The following is a 20,094-nucleotide window of genomic DNA, read 5'->3' as shown; positions in this document are numbered from 1 at the left end:
ACATATAACATGTCACATTTAGATATTAATGTATTTATGCTTGTTGACACTATTATTTATGATTAAATTTTAATTAAAATTAATTTTTTAATATGTTAGTAAGATTTAATTGATTGTATCCATATACATGCAAGTTTTTCTCTGTATTAATGTTTAGGTTCATATATTCTCTCATGAATTTTAATGCACATTGTTTAATGAAAAATTATGGGACTTTTTGGTGGAAAATTTACAACCTATGCATCTTAGTCAAGAAAGTACAAGTTTGTAGTTGGCAATTTTTTAACTTCTGCACCCATATCATGAGGTTAGATTTCTTAAAAATTACCCCTTATAATGGATGACAAAGATACATTATATATTAAACCCAATTCCTTTATTACAATTTGTGCTAATTATAAACACAGATTAGAAATGAGAAAAAAATATATGCACCAACAGTGTATGAGTTTTATACATTATTATTGCAACATCCATCATTGATATTTAATTATGATTGACTTTTTAAATAAAGTAATTCAAATAAATGGTAGATGATGGTTTATACACTATTTGTGTATAAATTTTACGCTCATTAGAAATATGTCATGTGGTTGGGTTGCTAAATTTTGTAATCTTTATTGGAGAAAAACTTATATATAAAAATATAAAAATGTGATATTTGGAGACAGATGTATTTATGTTTTTTGTGTTATTATTATTGACTAAATCTTAATTAAAATGAAATTGAATGTTTAATGTGCTGCCAAGATTTTATTGGTTGTCTTTACATACATGCGTCTTCAAACAAGTTTTTTGTCTCTTTATTCTCTAATAATGTATTGATTCTCATTCAACAAACTCGGAGGGTAAATACAATTGGTCGAACTTCGTAACAAATTCTTATGTTTTCTCATTTTTTATTTATTATCTACACTGATGTGGTTGTTTGTGGTCAACACTGCACAACAATCACTTTTACTGTACTAACAATTGGTATTATAGTATGACTGAACACTTGGAAACACGGTTATGGTCTTGTTGTATTTCCTTCTTCTTCAACTCATCTGGTTTATCGTCATGGCGGGTCCACAACATCATAGTAAATAATGTTAATTGTCTTTTTACAAAAGCACATGAGTGTTAGCTGATTTCGATATAGAGTCTAACATGAGTGTTGGCTCTAATACAATGCGTAACAGGAACATTGGTAGAGATGTGAGGTGTAACATTGACATTAGTTAAATGCAATGGTGTGAAACTGGCATTGGTTGACACTGACATATAGTGTGTGATGCGAGTATACTCCTCATGGTGGAGTGCGATAGTTTTTTTAACTATGATCGTCGAAGTAGACAATGATGGTAGCGATTGAGACATGTGAAATAACTTCAATAGTTCAGCTGAGTCGAGTATTGAAGAGGACGCTTATTGGTGAACTTTGGTGTAGATGATGTATAATAACAAAAGATTTCATAACAATAAAGATCTAGGCGACATGTTCAATTGAACGATGATACATGATGCCCCACTACAAGTTTGTAGAGTTAGGCTCTTGGTAACATCACCAACGATAGTCGAAAATATCATGCTTAAGGGGAACACACTCTTGTTTTGAGGAGTTATTAAAGAGAGATATGTATTGAGCAAGATAGGATGAGATTTTCGCTAAGGTGAAGGTTTGTTGTATAATTTCCTAAGGAGTGAGATATTTTAATCAAGGTGTAGTGTTGGGATTTGCTTGAAATATACTATTTTAAGATGATCAACATTGTCTATGATTAGACTAAAGAAAATAAATCAATGTTATATAATAGACTTAAGTCCATTAGTATACACCAATTATAAGTACCAATTAAAAACACCCCATAATTGGTAGTTATTAACATTATGAGGGATGTAGAGATAATTGGTCGAACTCTGTTAACAAATTCTCATTTGTTTGCTTGTGGTTAACACTCCATAAAGATTACTTTTGCTACATCAACACCTAACTAGTAAGGATGACAATAGGTACCTCAACTCGCACATATCTGCAACAGGTCGATTTCAAGTATGTGTTTTTGGACCTCAATATAATTAAGATATAAAATTTTGAAACTTGCTTTTGAATGGTCTAGATTTGAGTAATGGAGCACCCAAACCTACCAACTACTTAAACTCACAATTCCTAAATCTATATATCTATATATGTTGTAACGCATTTATAATTCATGTTGATCATAATTATAATGTTATATTATTAATGCATAATATTACATATTATATTAATCTATAAATGCGACATTATGTTGTTAATTTATAATAGTACTATAATGTTATATTGATAATTGATTAACAAATTTTGCTAAATAAATTTTGTTATAATATGTTATTATGTCATGTTATTAATTAATAAATAATATTATATTGAACGTTATTAAATAACTTTATTTTATATAATTGTTTGGGTAAATTGTTCACAATTATTTATAAGATAAAGATGTATAAATACATAAGTTGCTTACTATTACTTTAATATTTTATAATTTCTAGATACTCTGGGTACACAAAGAACCCACATGATGGGTAGTATACTACCCACGGATGGATCACATGTCTTCATTCATGTTCTACTTGGTGTATCAAGCCAATCATAAAGTTTCATTCATTTAAAAACAAAAATTATAAAAACAGAAATTAATATTTTAATATTATTTTGTGATATTTGATTAGTCCGGAATAAGGAGATGGGAAAATTGTGGGAGAGGTGATCCTTGTCCACTACCCACACCATTGCCATACCTACCAGCTAGGTGCAAAAGTTGGAAAATTAGTACACAAGAACCAGCATGTACCTACCCACAACAATTCAACATTCATATGAATGTTGAATTTTCTGGAAGTCCAACTTCATACTGAACTGCAAAACCACGTGAAAAGGAGAACAAAATTTAAACAAGGCAATGGAAAATGCATCCAAACCCATGCAATGAATTTTCTAAGCTCCCTTGTGATCTTTTGTGTCCTTTAGTAACTTCTTCCTTCTGACATGCACATCCCATTAGTTTGGCACTGTTAGTCAAAATAAGACATCTAATTAAGGTGGGGTATAATTCTTTGAAGGAAAAATATGTATCCGATAGTATATGAATTTTATATACTATTATTATATCATTCCTTATTGATATTTAATTATTGTTGACTTTTCAAAAAAAATAATTCAAATAAATAGTGGATAATATGATGCATGTGTATAAATATTTACACTATTGGTATATAGATTTTACACTCTTCTTTAAAATGTTGAAATAATTCATGAATGAAGTATATGTTTTCTTGGTAAAAGTATCAAGTCCTTTATTTTGGATGGTTAGAAATATCCAATCATTATCCATTTGATATTTGAGATTTTTGGAGAATAAAAGTTGAGAAAATACACTTTCTAGGTTTAGCATAATTATATTAATGATCGTTCTCTTTAAAATATTATATTTATTTTTCCTAATGTGATGTCAATACAATTACAATTATCTATCTTGCATTAGTACTATCAATGTAATTGATACATATAAGTAATGTTTTGTATAGATATAAAAAAAGAGTATCATCATCTATATAATTTTGTTAAGGGAGTGTTATTTACTTTTTAAAAAAATTGGGCTACCAACAAAGCAGTGGTGAAATAATGTAATATTCAGCTAGATCTCAAAAAGACTAAAATGTCAAATAATCAATTCTTAGGAGTGATATATATTAGAATGAACAACTATATATCTGAAAGAGATTAATTTTTACCTAAAAGGTAAGTGAATACCTTGGTAATACAAAATAAACTGGGCTGAATCTCCAAATAGGCAAATAGAGCATTATGTACATATGTTTGATGTTGCTTACTTTTCTATAGCACAATTGTTTTTAAAAAACTTAAGATCCATAAATTAAAATAAGAAAACACAAAAAGTAATCAATCCTCTTAGTCTTGATAGCTAATGCTACCAGGATGGACCAGGTTTGGTTAATTGATTAATGATATTGTTCTTTCTCCTTACTTTTATAACATATTTATTATTTATGTGATATATTTTTATTAGCATCTCTTGCATTTATAGTTAAATAGGTGTTTCATGGTGCAATGTTTTATAATTCCAAATTTCTTAGTACAATTTCAATAGTTAAAATGAACTGCATCATTTTTGTATGTTTTTCCCTTTCATAATATGATGTAATATTTATGTACTAATAATGTAAAAATTTATATACAGTAAGTGCATCATTCACCCTTTATTTAGATTATTTTTTTCAATATTCAATTATGATAAAAAATGAATGGTGGATGATGCAGTGATAGTCTAAAAAATCTTAGACTGTCAATATATATATACATATATCTTTTTCTTTTCATAATAAATAGTCAGGTATATTATGTTTTTTATTAAATTAATAGTTGTTTACATTAGAAATTAGGAGTCAATGTTAAATTTGCTAGTTAAATATTAGCCCTCCTTACTATTTTTTCTAGTTCTGTCCCTACGAATATATCAATGTTAAAGAATCTTTGAGACATATAAACTAAGGTGTTAATTAATGAAGACAACTCTATACAACTGTTTTACTTGCATTATTAAACTATCACTCCTTGCTAAACCCGTCACCTTTAGACATGGTTGAGTACATGATAAATAGATCTAACACAAATTAATATATGCTCATGTTCCCCAATAATAATGTCCCTCAAATTTGCAGACTCATGTTCATCATTATTTGTCACCTACATTTATCTCTATATTAAAATGTTTTATAGGTGTTATAACATTTTATGGTTTATCTTCTTTGTTATTAGGTACAAGGATTTTAGCTAGGGAGAAGTCTTAATAGAGGTGGATTTGAATTTCTCATTTGATTTTTTTATATAACAAAATATATTATTTCACTTTATGTTTAAGGAATTGATTTTTTTCTGGTGTGTAACTACCTCATCTAACAAATATCATTTATATAGTCGAATATTTGATATTTGCCTAATATAATATATCTAAGATTCAACTGAACCTTAGACCAACATTTCTATTATAATTTGTCATTGATTTGGTTTTTTTATCATCAAAAAGTTGATGTTATTATATTGCATAAAAATATAAAAAGATACATGATACATTAATTTGAATCATAACGACTTAAAGTTAAAATTTAAATATTCATTAATTTTATTCTTTTAATAAGTACATGAGTGAGACATTAATAATTGTTATATAACCAATTGATGCCACGACTAGTTAATGTGACATAATCCAATCCCATAGTCGTATAAAAGGTTAGGATTGTAGTTAGTGGGATTCAAGGCTATTACGTTTAAGTGATGACTTTACCATTTTAGTTCATAATATATTCACAATTATTAATTTGATTCATGACTTTTTTCCACAGAATCAACCAAATTTTCTAACTGGATTGATAAATCTAGACACTATCCGTGGTGTGGATTACAGTCATTAGACAATGAATGGTTATTTTTGGTCCTCATATAATTCATCTCGATGATAAATACCTTTGTTAATATTAATTATATTATCATATCTAAATATTAAAATCACACATTGTATCAGAACTAGAACCTAATTTCTCTTTAATTGTTATTAGTTAAAAGATGACATTTAGTCATAGGTTAAAATTAACCATTCGTCTAAGCAAATTTATGTGGAGGGAATATGTTGAAAGTAAATCCAACATTACCTATTTTATTTTCTTAGGCATGATTTAAATATATATTAAGTTAGTTCTACAATTATCAATTAGTTTTGAGATATAACGTTAATAAATATTAGTTGACTTTGTTAAGTGTTGTGTGAATTTTATCAATAATTGAGGTTGTTTCTCTTTGATTGACTTAGTTTCATGTTTCCTTTTATGTATTTCATTTAAGTATTCCTTATAATTATACAAAAAAATCTAGCTTAAAAATTGTTTTAAATTGTCAACCGAAATTAAAAATTATATATATAGTCTTCTTTTACCTCCAATATGAATCATGCACGAATCAAACTCAAGGGTTAAAAGCAATAAGCTCCATAGTTGACTAACGTGAAAACATAAACCAATAGATTCTCATAAACCTTTCGTAACTTAGTTGCCAATAGTGACTTATGTTATCTCTCAATACTTTAGCCAAACTATCATTTGAACTTAAAGTAGAATATCATAGATAATATTATATTCAAAACCATCCAACTTGGGCACAATATAATAATTTTATTTAGAAATTCATATTAGCTTTGGTGTTGTATTATATTGTGTATAATTTAATATTTTTTATTTGTCAACCTATTGTCCTATCTGATTCACCAGAGACTAATTTTTGCCAACCACGATCCACCATCTAAGGTGAAATTCTTTTTTATATACACATCATTTTAAAACTCGAATCAACAACCTTATAATAAAACTAAGCATTTGATAAATAAAGTCATACAATTAATAATATGATAACATACTATACGAGTAATTAGTCTACAATATGCTTTTAAAGAAACTAGTTCAGAATACCATTTTTATATCAAAACAAATATAACAAAATAAATATACAAATATAGAATATATTATAAATTTATTTGATGTATACTTTTTATTATAGAAAATGTTAACAACTGCTTTAAAGAAGAGAAAAAAGAAACAACATCTTAAAAAATGACGTTTTTATATTTTTGAGAAGTATTAAACTTACTTTTTCAAGATTTTTTGAGTTTCTTAAACAATATCCTAAAGACTTTACTAATATAATTCTCTAGTATTTGCATCACATTACTTCTTTTATAAAAGATAATATAAAATAAGTAAAACTTAAAATAAGCTAACTTTTCATATCCTATATATAGCTTTGGGAATAAAATATAAACCCATGTAGCCATTCTAGATCTGCTGCAAGTATAAAATTCCAAAAACAAAAAAAAACTATGTGATTGGGTGAGACAATAGAAGAAGTGAATGGTAGTGGTGGTCCCTCTAGTAACAACCATCATGTCACCATTTTCCCCTCTTTTTTCAGCTTCAACAACCAGAGAGTTAATAAATAAATACAACTAGAATACAAAAAATGTTAGTTATGAAAATTGTATATTATCGACTAGTTATACCGTAAAACTAGTGAACTGGTCTATCATATAAGAATGATACAATAATTTTATTGATCATAATGCCAATAAAAATCAGCAAAAAAATTGGTTGTACTTATAACTGATTTTCATTTAAATTGTTTCTGGTCATACCTATTTATTTTTCTTTTAAATTATAAATTTGTATGAATAATTATGATAATTTTTTATTAAAATGTTAATAATTACCTTTATTTATAATTCCAAAGTACCGTATATCATCACGATTGTATATTTTTATTTTAACAAATTCTTTAAATAAATATATTTATAACATTCATATAAATATAATATACATGTCTATCAGACTTTAAACCATTGGTTGTACTCTCTTTTTTTTTATCATGTAAGGAAATATTACATCATGTCCTCAAAGTTCACAGTGAAATCTATAATTAGATAGTACGGATTACGGAGAATCTAACTCAAGTAATAGGGAGGGTAATAAAATATTTGATCAAATATATCATCATTTGTTGATGATTCACAAAAATATTTAAAGGGGTTTTTTTATATGTAATTTTTTTAACGGAAGGATGAAAATATACATACATATAAAATCTAAATTAGATTAACTTTATGTACCAAAAAAGTAAATTAACTTTAAAGTGGTTTTAAAACGTGACATGAATTAATTTTCATCTCATGAATTTTGTGAAGATTTTAGACCACTTTATATATATATACTACCAAGAGTTTAGGAACTTTGCTAATTATAAAGGAATAAAGTTTAACAAAGATAAAGTCAAAAGGTGTGTTTAAGTTTTTTATTGTAAAGAGTGATTATTGTTTGCCCAAAAAATATTATTTATGATATTTTAAATTAATTTACACATTTTAAGACTTTAATACCATATTACAAATGTTAAAAAATTAAATAGAAATGTATGTGGTTCAAAGAATTTGATATAATTAAACTTGTTTTTGAAACATATCTATTCCTAAATAGTGATGATAATGAATTATATTAGACCCACAACAAAGGCTCATGCTGAACCTATTTAAGATCTAGTTTAACCTGATTAACTTGTTTAATAAAAAGGATGGAATGACTCTTTCAAAATAATAGTATAAAATTTAAAAGATCACGCTTAAACATTAAAACAAAAAATCTTATGCTTATTAAACCAACCCAATTATACTATTTCGTATATACCATAAGTTGTAATTTTTAATGTGATATTTATAATATTATAGTCTTATCATTTAGAGGTACTTCGACCTTGCCAATTCATATTTTTAATTTTTAGTATTGAATATTTAATTTTTATATAGTTTACTTAGAGAACTTTATCAGATTTTTTTGGTATTGAGTGTACATGATTTTATGATTTTTATGATAAAAAACGTGAAAATGAATTATGATATTATTAAAAACTATCATTAAAAACTATACGGATGATTTAATATTTTTAGTGTATGTAATTTCCTCTAATTTTCATTAATATTTTTTATTGTATGAAAAATATTGTAAGAAATAATTAATTATAAGGGCAAAATAGACACATGAAAATTATATTATATAGATATTATAATATGTTTTGGCTTTATATAGGATAGATATAATGTAGAGATTTATTTATACACATTATCAAATATTTCTAAAGGTTTAAATATAATTACAAATTAGATTAACCTTCGAGCCTTTTATTTAAGACACATATAAAACATCTTATTTGTATTTAAAACAACATATAAAACATATTATTTGTACATTTTTCCAATTAAATATGGTCATTGTATACTCGTGAGTAGTTGAGTGGTTTGGGATTTGTGGGGTTCTTACCACGACACATAGCATGCGCCTCCCATTAAAAGTAAAAAAAAGGTGATGACTCATGGGAAAATAATTTGTTCATATACATTATTTATTAAAAACAATTTACAATGTTATTGATGGTTTGATGACATGATAATATATTTTAAAAGTTATTGACTTATAAATATCCATTGACCAATTTATATATGTTATTAGTTAATTTTTTGGACAAAGGGTCATGAGCCTATCAAAGAAAACAAACTATGGAATTCTATTGACACGATCATATTATTATGTTATTAATTAAACTTATACATCATTAATTAGCATAGGAAACTGTAATTTTTGTCTGGAAATTAATTAAATGAATTCTTAATATTATTCCCCATACATCTAAATAAAAATGCAGGCTAATAAACAAATCAATTGACCCATATACTCGTTAAATTACCAACGGAATGGTGTAAGACCCACTAAATTCTCATGATAACCAAAATATCAATAGTTTAAAATATGTGAGCGACAATTGTTGAGAGGAGCAACTATATACTCTAATGGAATTAGTTACTTTCCTTGGCAAAAAGGATGAGGAGATACTTAATACCAAAAAAATATACTCATTAAATTTTAAAAACATTTTCTATTATATTTATTTGAATGGTAATTATTTTTATAGACAAATATTGTTTTTTCCTAACGAGGAGGGGATAAATCTCATTTTGAAAGTTTGAAGTAAGATACTCAAACATAATGCTTCACAACTCTAACTACTTAGTTTAGTTCCTCATTAGGGATAAATATTTCATATATCTTTAAAACTTAAAACAAATTATTTTACACTTAGCAATCTTTCGGTCTAAATAGATATTTATAGAATCTGTTTTTTCATCTAAAATTGAAATAAGCTCAACTAAAGTTCTTCTTATCAAATAAAAACTTATAATGTTATATGAAAGTAAAAATAACTTAACTCATGCAAAATAATTATATAAAATAAACAAAATAGAAAATAACTCCAAGTGAGAAGTGACTCTTTGTTTTGAGAAACTAACCATTCCAATTAAAGATTTACTACCCAGTGAGGATAAAAAAGTCACTAGAATCATTAACCTATATATATATATACACGGTTATATATTTGCTAAAACTTGTATTTTACATGAAGAATCTATGAAATTAAAAAAGTCACTAATATATTTTCAACAATCATAACCTCATTTCACATTTTCTAATTGCTTTTTTAGTTGGATCTTGGTGCTAATTAGGATTATAGTAGACCTTATGCATGATTTTATGGTAATTACAGAAGTACTAGGGGAATAATACCTTCACCACTTAAATTTTGTAACTTCACCTTTTTTCTTCACATTTGTCTATTTAGCACGTGGAAGTATATTGGACTTGAAGTTATTGTTTTTACTTGTAATTCTTTGTTGGAATCACATAAAGGATTGGAATATAGAATTAGAATTCCAAGTTGAATTCCAATTCTGTTGTGTGGGGATAAGATTTAGAATTCCAAAATAAATATATACTCCATTAATTTATTTTATTATTTCAAAATTAATAATGTTTACATAAAAAAAAGTTTTTGAAAATGTATATAGTTAAAAGTTAAATTTACTTAGATATTATAGCTAGGTTATACCTTCATTAGTTCAAATTATTTTAGAACAAAAAAAAAATCATACAATACATATGTATATAACTAGGGTTTAAATAGATAAAAAAAATAAAGTTGCTTAAATATAATACTTTTTAAATAGATAAGTATTTAAACATGATATACATAATTCAAAATCCAAATAGAATTAATATATGAGAAAACTTGTATGGAGAAGTAAAAAATAATAATTAAATATTTAGTGTATTTCAATAATAATAAGGAAGATATATAAATCTAAACTATATATTAATAGTGTGTTGAGAACTATTGACGTCTTTGTCATCTCACAATTTTTTTAGATTTTGCTGATTAACATCATATATAAGATAATTATGACAAAAATAATTAATTGGAAATTTATTTGGTATTAAAAATCCCATAAAAATTTAAATTTATTAATTCTATAGTAATGTGTTGTTGAAGTTGTGATTAAAAAACAGATTATAGAAGCATTAGAAAGTTGATAATTGTTAAATTATGAGGAGATGGATTTTAGGGTGATAGAATATCCATTAATAACTTTTATATATGTTTTATTTATCAACATCACCAAATGAGCAATAACAATATATAATCAGTTGTAATTTATAAATAATTAATAATGACTACCACTTATGAGTATTATTTTTTATTACACATTGATTATACAAAAAAAAATTGGATATTTTTTATATACAAACTTGTATAATTATTTTTTTAAAGGAGAGGGGGAGATTATTATACAAATAATCAAACAATTATTAACATGGTTTCAAAATAAGATGATCTATCTATATTAGTTAAATATATTTTGTAAAGTTATAAATTTGACTATAATAATGATTAAACTTTAATCTCAATCGGTATAATGGGATATAAGTTAAAATATGTATTAAATAATTACATAAAACTTATTATGCGTAAAGTTAGGTTCAATCAAAACTTTACCCAACATACCAACAAAGTGTTCTTTTAGTGGCGTAAGATACTACTGAATTTTTAAGGTAAAAAAAATTGATTCTTTAGCGCGACATTTGTTGAGAAGAGATTGTTGAAAAGAGTAATTACGAATCTCAAATGAGATTAATTTCTTACACAAAAAAGGTGAAAAAATACTACCATAAAAAACTTTACCCATGACATAATAATACACATGAATGAAAGGCAACTTGATCATTGAAATTTGGAAAATATGAGTAAACAAACCAACTGACCAACTTTAATTAATAATATAAATACCAATAATACGTGCAAAAAAATTCACTTTGACAACTTTCGAGGATGACGGCATTTAAAAAATTTAGTATTGCAACTACGCGATTTTAAAAGGATAGAACATTAATATATTACATATGAATGTAGATCCCAAAATAAGACTTTGTAACCATTATAAAAACCAATGCAAATTCTACAAAATTGAAATGCTTCACCTAACATAATTAAGCTATCTCTTCTTCTCAGTGTGCTAAAAAAGATGCCTGAAGAAGCTGATAATCAGATTAACTTAGAGGAAGAGATTGATACAACAAATAATGCAAAGAAAGATAATCTAAAGTTGAAAGATAGAAAGATATCATGGGCAAAACTTCGTCGTGTAGATTCTCTCAATTTGGAAGCTGGAAGAGTTTCTATGACAGGCCACAACTCCAAGGTAAATCACTTATACTTACCATAAACATTAAGATTTTCATAGAAAATCAAATTTTCTATATTTAGCATGTTTTTAATGTGAATTTGGTACCGGTTACAAATACTGATTTGTCAAAGTTTTTGGAGTTGTCGAAACTATTATAAGATTGTAATTGTGCTCATGTTGATCACAAATTCATATGATTATTCAAAACGTCGATGTTTTGAAGTTTATGAATCATTATTTAAAACCTTGCTAATTAGTCCCGAAATTTTAACCATGTATAAACTTACAATTTTAAATTAATAAACGTGATCCATCACTTTTCCATTTTGTTATTTCATTATCTCCTATCATTTTTGGGACACTTTAGCTTATGTTGCAAACTATTTTAACTTATCTTCAAGACTTTTGAATATTAGTTTGAATTTACTTGTATAGTGATAATGACTCTTATATCATATTGGATCATATCATATGACAGATGGGTTTGTTGACAACGCTGAGTTTTGCATTTCAAAGCATAGGAATTGTGTATGGTGATATTGGAACATCTCCACTTTATGTGTATGCAAGTACTTTCACAGATGGAATTAAAAACAAAGATGATATTCTTGGTGTTTTGTCACTCATCATATATACCATTGTGCTCATACCTATGCTTAAATATGTCTTCATCGTTTTATGGGCTAATGACAATGGCAATGGTAAGAACATAATTAATTACCCAACTCTTCTTTATTTCTATTTTTCTAAACTTCTTACTATACATAAATAAATATTTCTGTTTTTGGTTGTACAAGCAAAGGTTCATGTTTGACTATATTGTTTTGTTTTTTCTGCCGACTTTATTTGTTCTTTAACATTTTAATAATCATACATTATTTTATAAACAAACTTCCAAGATTCTTTGCTTTTCGTGTCAAGTTTTCCTTCTTTATATTTTATAAAATAATTTAGATTTTAATGTTATATTTTTTTTCAGTTTTGCTATAATTCTCTTGATACCTAATAAAGAAAATAATAAAAAAGTAAAGGTATATATATATTTTAGTAAATATAAAATCATAAATACATTCACATTTTTTCATGCAAAAGCATTGGATACTTAGTTCCAGTGATTATGGAGGATACTAGAGGCTTCACATACTTTACTATTTTGTAGTTCTGTTTCTCTTGTTTGGGAAAAATGTTCTATGCATTTTTTTCTACCAATAAACATTACTAATAAACTATTTTTATGTATGCTAACATTTATGTTATTATTAACTAAGTAGGTTTATGAATTATGATATATTTATTGACAAGTACTGATTTATTATTATTCCATTTTAAGGTGGAGCATTTGCACTGTATTCATTGATATGTAGACATGTAAAGATGAGTTTGATTCCAAATCAACAACCAGAGGATAAAGAACTTTCTAACTACAAATTGGAAACACCATCTAGCCAAATGAAAAGAGCTCAAAAAATTAAGCATAAACTTGAGGGAAGTCATTATGCACGTATTATACTTTTACTTGTAACAATAATGGGAACTTCCATGGTCATTGGAGATGGGATTCTTACTCCAACAATTTCAGGTTAATTACTACATACTTTCACTTCACCCGTTATAATAATTTTTTACATTATCAGCACATTATTTATTATGTACTCTCAATAGAAAAGTAAGATAAATAAATGATGTATTAATTGTGTAAAAATTTCACACTAAAATTATTTCTCGAGTGGGTAACAGTTTTACCATGAAGAAACAATATGAGTGCAAAAATATATGATTGTAAAAAAAGACATATAACAACAATGTTGACTATATAGCTCGTGACATTGAATGAAGACTTGACATAAAACCTTATTGTTGAATGTACAGTTCTTTCGGCAGTTAGTGGAATCAGCACATCACTTGGTCAAGGTACTTAAATTACTCTATTTAACTCAGTTTTTTTATGGTTTTGAATAGATTCTACATGTTATTTTTTATATATATTTCTTTGAAGACTACGTAACATCCCAGTTATGACATACGATTTCCTAGACCTAAGAATATATTGAGCGTGTCATCCACAAGCTTAAATATTACCTGCACTATTTTATTTCCTTTCCCAACGGAGCTTTCCGCGACTCGAACCCGTGATCTCAGAGATAAATAGTCATTATACCTCGGATGAAAATGGGAAAATGAAACCTTATTTAGTTTTTGGATTTGGGATAGAGAAGAAGAAAATTGAGAGAAGAAAATATGAAAAACTTACAGGACAAGGGAGGACCAATATGTAGAGAGATCATGACTCTTTAATACATGTTTTTAATATATGAAACATTGAAAATGTGTTATGACTATTGTCATTTTGGCCTTTTGTGATAATGTGTGACTAAAGGTGTACCCAACTGTTGTTTTTACTCCATTAATAACATTCCATCAGAAATCCTTAAAGACACAAAAAAAAAATATAGCTAGTAATTAATTAGCTCTTGAAATAGTATATTTTTTACATTATCATTAACAAAAAATAACTTTGGGGCCTACATTTTAAGGGGCCTAAAGCCCTTGCTTTAGCAGCCTTATCAGTGTAATTTAACGAAGTTGTTGGGTAAGCTTAAGGAACCTATTTGGAAAAGGGAATCATTTTAAAGCCAGGAAATAACATAAGTGTCAATCTATACTAATTTTGTCCTTTATATATATATATATATAAACGTAACATTGATGACAATTGTTATGATATTTGTCTTAAAATCTAATGTTATTCTTGTTGCCCATTTCAGATGTTGTTGTTGGAATCACTATAGCAATTTTGATAGTTTTATTTGCTGGGCAACGTTTTGGTACTGATAAAGTGGGATTTACATTCGCTCCAATCATCTTCATATGGTTTTCATTCATTGCTGGAATAGGACTCTATAATTTATTCAAATATGATATTGGAGTATTACTTGCTTTTAATCCAAAATATATAGTTGATTATTTCAAAAGGAATGGTAAAGATGGGTGGATATCACTTGGTGGAGTCTTTTTATGTATCACAGGTGATAAACCTTTCAACTTTTAATCATATCAATTAACCACCTTATATTCTTCATTTTAAAGACTATTTTGATTTTAGTCCTTCAATTTGTTCTAGGCCTTTTAGTTCTGAATTTAATTGATTGTTTTTATCCTTATTATCGATCAATAATGTATCAATACACTATGTCATCAATTAGTAGATACATGTTATATGTTGATGTTAGTACATTATTACTAAGGACTAAAATAAAAATATTGAAATATAGTAAAGTCCAAAAAAATAAATTCTAAGGACTAATATTGATATTTTCATGGTTTAAGAACATTATTAATCCCAATTCTAATTAAGATTTATATAATCTTAGGTTCTGAGGCAATGTTTGCTGACTTGGGTCACTTTAATGTCCGATCAATCCAAGTAAGTAAAAAACTTTATTTAAGAGTATTAGTAAAAATAAACAATGCTTCTATTTTACTGCATTTGAATTAATGTTTGATGTCTTTGAATTGTTTTAGTTGCACCTAAAACTAATATACATATATTGTGATATATGTTTCAGCTTAGCTTCTCTTTCATTACATTTCCTTCAATATTGGCTGCATATATTGGGCAAGCAGCATATCTACGAAAGTTCCCAGAGAATGTTGCTAATACTTTTTATGATAGTATACCACGTAAATATCATAAATCCTATCACTGTTTTTTTAAATTGTAGTTGTGATTATTCCCATTAGTAAAGCTTGTTCAATTAATTGGATTTTCTTCTTTCCTCTATTGTGCAGGCCCCATATATTGGCCAACATTTGTTGTGGCTGTTGGTGCTTCCATTATAGCAAGTCAAGCAATGATTTCAGGAGCATTTTCTATTATATCTCAGGCACTAAGTCTAGGTTGTTTCCCAACAATTAAGGTTGTTCATACTTCACATAAGCACCATGGTCAAGTCTATATTCCTGAGATCAACTACATGTTCATGATTGCATGTATTGTGGTTTGTGCTGCCTTCAAGACCACAGAAAAGATTAGTCATGCATATGGTAATTAAGCTTAATTATAAACCTTTTTTATCTCTATATGTGTCTACAAGGGTGCATTTTATGTAAGTGATAACATTGGACAAATTCTTTTTGGCTATGTTGTTCTAAACTGTGTCCCAAACCATGTTCCAGATCATGGTTTTCTGTATCCCAAATCATGTCCCAGACCTTGATTTATTATTATTATTTTTTTCTGTTTTTGCTTCAATATCATTGATCCGGAACATGATTTGCTTCATTATTATTGGTCCATGCGGTCCCTAGTCTTTTTAACAAATCATATGCACTCTTATAGTATATAATATATTACAACAAGAATGACATAATGCTTTATCATAAATCATGATAAATGACCGAGTTATTTTATTTAATACAGGTATAGCAGTTGTTGGTGATATGTTCATCACAACATCATTGGTTTCCCTTATAATGCTGGTTATATGGAAGAAGAGTATATGGCAAGTTGCTTTGTTCTATATTATATTTGGTTTCACTGAGCTTCTTTATTTCTCAGCTCAACTAACCAAGTTTACTGGAGGAGGTTATCTTCCTCTTGTATCAGCATTTTTCTTGACCCTAGTCATGGGAATATGGCACTATGTTTACAAAGAAAAATACTTGTTTGAACTCAAAAACAAAGTTTCCACTGAATATTTGAGAGAAATAGCTTCCAACCCAAACATAAGCAGAGTACCAGGAATAGGTTTTCTGTATACCGATCTTGTACAAGGTATTCCTCCAATATTCCAACACTTCATAGATAGTGTACCTTCTATCCATTCTGTTATTGTGTTTGTTTCAATCAAGGCTATTCCGGTTAGTAGAGTTGCAATAGAAGAGAGGTATTTGTTCAGACAAGTTGATCCTAAGGAGTATCGAATGTTCCGTTGCGTCGTGAGACATGGTTACAATGATGTTCTTGAAGACCCTGTGGAGTTTGAGTTACAATTAGTACAACATCTCAAAGGGTTTATTCAAGAAGAGAGTCTCATACTTGAGGTTGATCAAGTAGCAACAAATGAGCAAGTACCTAGTGAGAATGAAATGGAAGATAATGTTGCTGCATCAGTTAAAGAAGGAAATAGTACTAGAACTAATAGTTCCTCAAACAGAATAATTCCATCTCAAGTTTTGTCAAGACCCTCTTCAGATTCTATTCAATCATTAGGATTAAGTGCAACAAAATTAGCTCTTTCTTCTCCACCTATCCTTGGAGCTGAAGAAGAAGTGAAGTTTATAGAGAAAGAAATGGAGAAGAGTGTGGTGCATATGTTAGCAGAAGCTGAAGTTGTAGCTCATCCAAATTCATCTTTCTTGAATAAGATAGTTGTCAACTATGCTTACAGCTTCTTGAGAAAGAATTTTAGGCAAAGGGAACAATTGATGGCAATTCCTAGGAAAAAACTTCTCAAGGTTGGAATGACATATGAAATATGAAACATGAACATGTTTGGTTAGAGTTTGTGTTATCAAAATAATCAGAAAACAAAATGATACTATGTTATCTTGATTGTGAGGCTCAAAGCTTGTAGGTTAGGGAGAATGTTTGTTCTATGTTAATATATAAGGGTGTGTTATTACACAAATATGTACTTTTGTTGAATTTTATTTAAAATTTGTAACTTCTTACCAAATCATGAAAGATTTGAATTATGGAAATGTATCAGAATAAGAGGAACTGTATATGGAGGATGGGTCTATCCCTATATATATAGGATATAAGATAAGCCTAAAAATAGTCCCATATAATGTGTCATAAATAAAATAATTCAAGGGCAATCAATCAAGATAAATTTATAGCATTCACATTTGCTAACATTTTATAACACTTTCCCTTAGATATCTATCACACAAGAAAAAATGCATCATTAAACCTTTACTAGAAAAAACACAACAAAACTCAATGAATAAACATAGTACACTGTACACCATTCTTTGATTTCTTGAAAACACATAGGAAGAAACGACCCCCAAGGAAAAAAGTGCAATTTCTATTTGTGTGTATCTATTATGAAAATAATTCATCTTCTGACCCACCAATACTAAAATGTAAGGAAGAGATAATAAAACCAATCTAGACCATAAAATAATATAAAATCTAGACTCTTAAATTTTTGTGTATTATATGTCAGAATTTGGATTTAGTATTGGACTCTCCGATATTTGACTGGGTACGAATCCATCTATTACAGTATATAAAATTGTCACTTATATCACTTCTTACCCATACACACAATTTTTCACATATATTTTATAACCATTCATCAAAAGATCGATTTTTGTTTTGGAAACAACAATGATAGATGATCAATAGTTACAGAGTAAGTGTGAAAAGTGGTCTGGGTAAAAAATGATGTAAGAATATTATTACTCTTTATAATATTATGAAATATTGAGAAGCAAAGCCAACACTATGAAATAGAATTAAAGTTTGGTTGTGGTTGTATATTGATAAGTAGCAAATTCTATGTTTGATGCAGGAATAGCTATAGTTGGTGATATGTTGATTAAAAACAACATTGGTTTCCCTTATAATGGTGGAGAAGATTGGGTCATCGCATCACTCCATCTTCATATGCCTTGCTTCTTCCTATTTTAGCCCTTAATTTTCTGTTTTTTATTCTTACACTAACATCATTTTATTCGTATATTTTTTTCCTCACAGTAGAGGGGCCAAAGCCCAAACAGAAAGGAAAAGAAGTAGGAAAATAAGGTGAAGCTATTCCGTAAAACAATCGGACATCTTCTATCCCAAAAATTATGTTACTTCATTTGTTATTATGTTTGATAAAAAATACTTAATTATTAAATTTTAACTTAAATATATTATAATAAGTAGCACATTGAGTGACACACTCTTTCATACATAAGAGATGAGACAAAGACTAGAGGGTTAAAGAACAAATACATACCAAACTTCTGATGAGAGAAAGACTCCAATCAAATTGTAATGTTGTAAGATAGAATACTAGAGTCTAGAGGAACTATTGATAGTATTTTAGAAATGAAAGTTATAGTAGTGAAAATAGAAGTGGAGAAGCTTTGGAGCTACACAACTTAGAATGGTTTACTTCTTATTTTGATGCTACACAAATGAAGGATGAGTGCCTATTTATAGGCTTTCTACAACACTTATGAATTTCTAGATAGTTCCATAAGTATCTAGTATACATTTTTCTCAAGATTTCTAGATACTTATTTAATTATAATACTAAATGCCTATAATAGAATATACTAGAAGCTTAGGATAATTCTAGATATTATGATACAATCATCACTACTTATTTCTACACAAGTGTGGAAGCTTCTAGAAAGTGTGCATCAATATTTTATCACTCCTCCTTGATGCACATTTTTGTAACTCCTAGCATCGATCGTAGTTGCTCGAACTTTGGCCTTGGTAATGCCTTAGTGAATATGTCAGCAATTTGATCTTCGGTCTTGCAATACTCGAGCTTTATTTCTTTATTCTCACTTGCTTCTCTGACAACATGATATTTAATTGCGAAATGTTTTGTCCTGTTGTGATGGACTGGATTCTTTGCTATCGTTATCGCCGATTTGTTGTCACAATATATTGTCATAGGCTCCATCTCTTGAACTCCCATATCATTGAGTATTCGTCTAAGCCATATAGCTTGGTTATTCGTCTCTGCAGCTGCTACGTACTCAGCTTCTGCTGTTGATTGTGCAATGATTGCTTGCTTCTTTGACGCCCAAGAGAATACTCCTGATCCAAGTGAGAAGGCATAACCAGATGTGCTCTTCATGTCATCCATCGAACCTGCCCAATCACTGTCAGTGTAGCCGTGTAATGTTGAGTTGGTGTTGGTCTTATACCATATACCGAACTCTTTTGTTCCTTGTAAGTATCTAAGAATTCTTTTTCCAACTCCAAAGTGGA

General features: G+C 27.8%; 1 protein-coding gene across 5 annotated transcripts; it reads left to right on the top strand.

Moving 5' to 3' along the window:
* Positions 11,912–17,868, top strand: LOC109332820 (potassium transporter 5-like). Of its 5 annotated transcripts, none has more exons than XM_019567917.1 (10): positions 11,912–12,161; positions 12,622–12,847; positions 13,477–13,725; positions 14,016–14,057; positions 14,912–15,172; positions 15,518–15,570; positions 15,713–15,827; positions 15,936–16,190; positions 16,567–17,241; positions 17,341–17,868. In XM_019567917.1, exons 1-10 carry the CDS (start codon positions 11,985–11,987, stop codon positions 17,625–17,627), a joined length of 2,340 nt encoding a protein of 779 aa, XP_019423462.1. In that variant the 5' UTR covers positions 11,912–11,984; the 3' UTR covers positions 17,628–17,868. The 5 variants fall into 5 exon arrangements, with proteins under 5 accessions (XP_019423462.1, XP_019423453.1, XP_019423471.1 ...); XM_019567908.1 differs by having other exon boundaries at positions 16,567–17,341; positions 17,387–17,868; XM_019567926.1 differs by having other exon boundaries at positions 16,567–17,252; positions 17,359–17,462.

Source organism: Lupinus angustifolius, chromosome LG02, assembly GCF_001865875.1.
Source record: "Lupinus angustifolius cultivar Tanjil chromosome LG02, LupAngTanjil_v1.0, whole genome shotgun sequence".
Classification (NCBI taxonomy): domain Eukaryota; kingdom Viridiplantae; phylum Streptophyta; class Magnoliopsida; order Fabales; family Fabaceae; genus Lupinus; species Lupinus angustifolius.
This window is presented reverse-complemented; position numbering and strand designations above follow the sequence as displayed.